The sequence below is a fragment of the Triticum dicoccoides genome, chromosome 3B, assembly GCF_002162155.2.
Source record: "Triticum dicoccoides isolate Atlit2015 ecotype Zavitan chromosome 3B, WEW_v2.0, whole genome shotgun sequence".
Taxonomy (NCBI): domain Eukaryota; kingdom Viridiplantae; phylum Streptophyta; class Magnoliopsida; order Poales; family Poaceae; genus Triticum; species Triticum dicoccoides.
This window is the reverse complement of record NC_041385.1, coordinates 134,505,545-134,508,800: the sequence shown is the minus strand read 5'-3', so window position 1 is coordinate 134,508,800 and position 3,256 is coordinate 134,505,545. Positions and strand designations below refer to the sequence as shown.

General features: G+C 62.5%; 1 protein-coding gene across 1 annotated transcript; it reads right to left on the bottom strand.

Moving 5' to 3' along the window:
* Window position 1: 1 nt before the first annotated feature.
* LOC119279394 (leucine-rich repeat extensin-like protein 3) lies at window positions 2–1,496 on the bottom strand (the record flags this gene model as incomplete). Its single annotated transcript, XM_037560639.1, has 1 exon — window positions 2–1,496. A coding segment is annotated over exon 1 (1,308 nt), but the record flags the coding sequence as incomplete, so codon positions are not given.
* Between the last annotated feature and the right edge of the window lie 1,760 nt (window positions 1,497–3,256).

Below are 3,256 nucleotides of genomic sequence, written 5' to 3'. Positions count from 1 at the left end.
GTGGAGGCGGGGATGGCGGTGGAGGTGAAGGTGGGGGTGGTGATGGTAATGGTGGTGGTGGAGATGGCGAAGGCGGAGGAGGTGATGGCGGCGGTGGGGATGGTGGTGGCGGAGAAGGCGGTGGCGGTGATGGCAACGGCGGGGGCGGGGACGGAGGCGGCGAAGGCAGGACGAACGGCTTGCACTGGAACGCCGCACAGTTGACGGGCGGGTGGGCATAGAAGGCGGCGCACTGCTGCCGCGTCCGCTGAGCGGGGCGATTCGGCAGGCAGTTGTCCCGGTCGCTGCCCCGAGGCACGACGCGCGCGCACGCCGGCGGCTCCCCGGTGAAGAAGTTGTATGAGAAGGTGAAATTCTTGAGCCGCGGCAGAGCACACACGGCCTGTGGTATCGGCCCGGAGAGCAGGTTGTGCGCGACGTTGAGCTGCTCCAGCTTCCTCAGCCCCGCCACCTCCTGCGTGAGCGGGCCGGCGAGCTGGTTGTGGCTGACATCGAGCACCGTGAGCTCCCGCAGGCGGCCGAGCTCCGGCGGCAGGCATGACTCGAGGCCGTTGTTGATGAGCAAGATCTCGTTGAGCGTGCCGGACATGTTGGCGAGGCTGGCGGGGAGGCATCCGCCGAAGGTGTTGTGCGAGAGGACGAGGACGGAGACCGGCGAGTTGCCGATGTTGTCCGGAATCTCGAAGCGGAAGCGGTTGTGGTTGAGGAAGATGGCGTCGAGCGGCTTGTCGAAGAGGCGGCTGGGCACGCCGCCCTCGAACTCATTGAACCGGAGGTCGAGGAACCGGAGCGCCGGCATGTCGAGCACGACCTCGGGGAAGGGCCCGACGAAGCGGTTGTTGCTGAGGTCGAGCTCGTGAAGGAGGCTGAGGCGGCGGAGCGTGCCCGGGATCATGCCGCAGAAGCGGTTGGAGTTGAGGTGCAGCAGCGCGAGGTCGGCGAGCAGGCCGAGCTCCGGCGGGAGGTAGCCCGCGATGTCGCCGTGGTTGAGGTCAACGCCGGCGACGGCGAGCACGCGCGGGTCGGACGGCAGCGGCGCGCAGAAGACGCCCGTGTAATTGCAGACGTCCGGGCCCGCCCAGTCGGCGGTGAGGTTCTTCGGGTCGGAGAAGATGGCGTGGCGCTTCCAGGTCTGCAGCGCGACGTAGGCGTCCTCGATGCGGCGGCTCGGGAACTGCCACGACGGATCCACCTCCACCGCCGCCGCCGTTCCGGCCCCCTCGCCCCCTCCATAGCCGGAGAAGCCCGACGCCGCGGCCCTGGCGGCGGCGGCGAGGGCGACGAGCAGGAGTAGCGCGGCTCGCATCATCTCATCTCCCGCGCGACGGCGAGATCTCCGCGCCGGTTGGCCGGGCGCTGTCAGAGGGGGAGAGGGGAGTGGAGTGCGGGGACAGAGGGAGAGAGACGGTGAGGAGGAGGAGGACAGAGGCCAGCTATAAACGCGCACACAGCTCAACGCGTACGGCGGAGCCGAGGAGGAAGGAAGGGTGAGTGGGGCCCGGGCGGGTGGGGTTTAGTATGAGCAGTGTGCGCGTGGGAGGGGGGTACGTGTAGGGGGCGTGGGGCAGGTGTGGCAGCGGCGGCGGCGTTACTGTGGGAGGGTCCCCCGGGTTTGTCTCCGGGTTCGCGTGCTGTGACCCGTACGCGACGCGGAGGCGAGAGACGGAGCGGAGTGAAACTCGCAAAGACCCTGGCTGGCTCCCCGCGCGTTGTCCAGTTCAAACTCTGCAGAGACCGCAGGTGAGGCGAGACCCTTTTTCTCTCCTTTTTTTTTCACCTTTGGGATGGAGTAAAGCAACGACATAAACTATATTACTAGCAGATTAAAAAAAGAGCTACTAGTAGTATAAATGTTTTTTTTTTCTTAGATAGGGGGTGGAAGTTGTAGATGATGGCGTGCAGTGGGCTCACTGGCACAAGGATGCTGCTGTTGCTCTTGTACCTGCACTGGTCAAGGAGGAATTAAGGTGGGCCGCACAGAATCGTAGAAAGAAATTCTAAACTCCTCGGCCAACCTTATAAATAAATAAAGGGCGACGCTAGGCGCCGGCGCACCGGCCCAACAGTTGGGCCGGTCCAGCCCTGGCCGCCCGATACAGCTATTAGACCGTCGGATCCGTCTCTCGCTTTGTCCTCTTTCTGAGTCAATTTTCCAAAAAAAGATTGCAACTGCCCGATCGCCGGCGACACCACGCCATATCCTCGCCAGAAAACAGCCGAATTTGAAGCACCACCGCGGTGTTCCTCGTCGCCGGTGAGCGCCCTCGCCGGCCGTCCGCGCTTGCCCCAGATCCGCGCTCGCCATGGATGCAGCTCCGCCGCCCGCCCTCATCAGAGATTTGCGCTCACCCATGGATGCAGCTCCGCCGCCCAGCGCTTGCCATGGATGCAGCTTCGCCGCCCACGCTCGCCATGGATGGATCCCGCCCTCGCCGCCCGCGCGCGCCATGGATGCAGCTCCGCCTCGTTGGCGATTGACGGGTTCTAGCAAATAGAATTGCCCGTTGTAGCATTTTTCGTTGTTTAAGTAGCAAAATGGAGACACGGTTGCAGCAAAAAAGAAACGTCGTCGTTTTCGCCGTTTTCATTGGTTGTAGCTCGCCGTTTTCGCTGGATGTAGCAAAAAACTTCAGCGGCCGTAGCAAAATCAAGCTACGGATGCAGCAAAAACACCGTCGCCGCCTTCACGAGGTCGCAGCTCCGCCTTACATCGATGTAGCAAAAAAAAAACAACGTAGTAGCAAAATCCTGCTACTGTTGCAGCAAAATATCGTTGTCGTCGTCGCGAGGTCCGAGCTCCGCCTGATGGATGTAGCAAAAAGCTTCGCCGGTAGTAGCAAAATTCAACTATGGTTGCAGCTTCCCCTTGTTGTGCAGTGCCGTTGAAGCTTTCTATGTCTATGGTTGAAGCTTTTTTGAATGACTGTTGAAGCTTTTTTAGGTGACAGTTGCAACACTTCTATACGCAGGTGGATCCGGGCATGGCGGGTGGGCAGCTATGGCGGGCGCCGAGGGAGCGCCTGGCCGCCGGCGATGGAGCTTGTGGTGGCCCAGTCGCTGTCCGGGAGGAGAAGGAGGGGAGGGGATGCGCGCGCTTGAAGGCTGTAGGTAAGGGATGGATCTGGCCATGGCAGCAGGCAGCCATGGCGGCCGGCGAGGGAGCGCCTTGCCGCCGGCGATGGAGTTCGTGGAGGCCCAGTCACGGCTCGGAGGAGGGGAAGGTGTGCGCACGTAGGCTGAAGGTAGGAGATGGAGA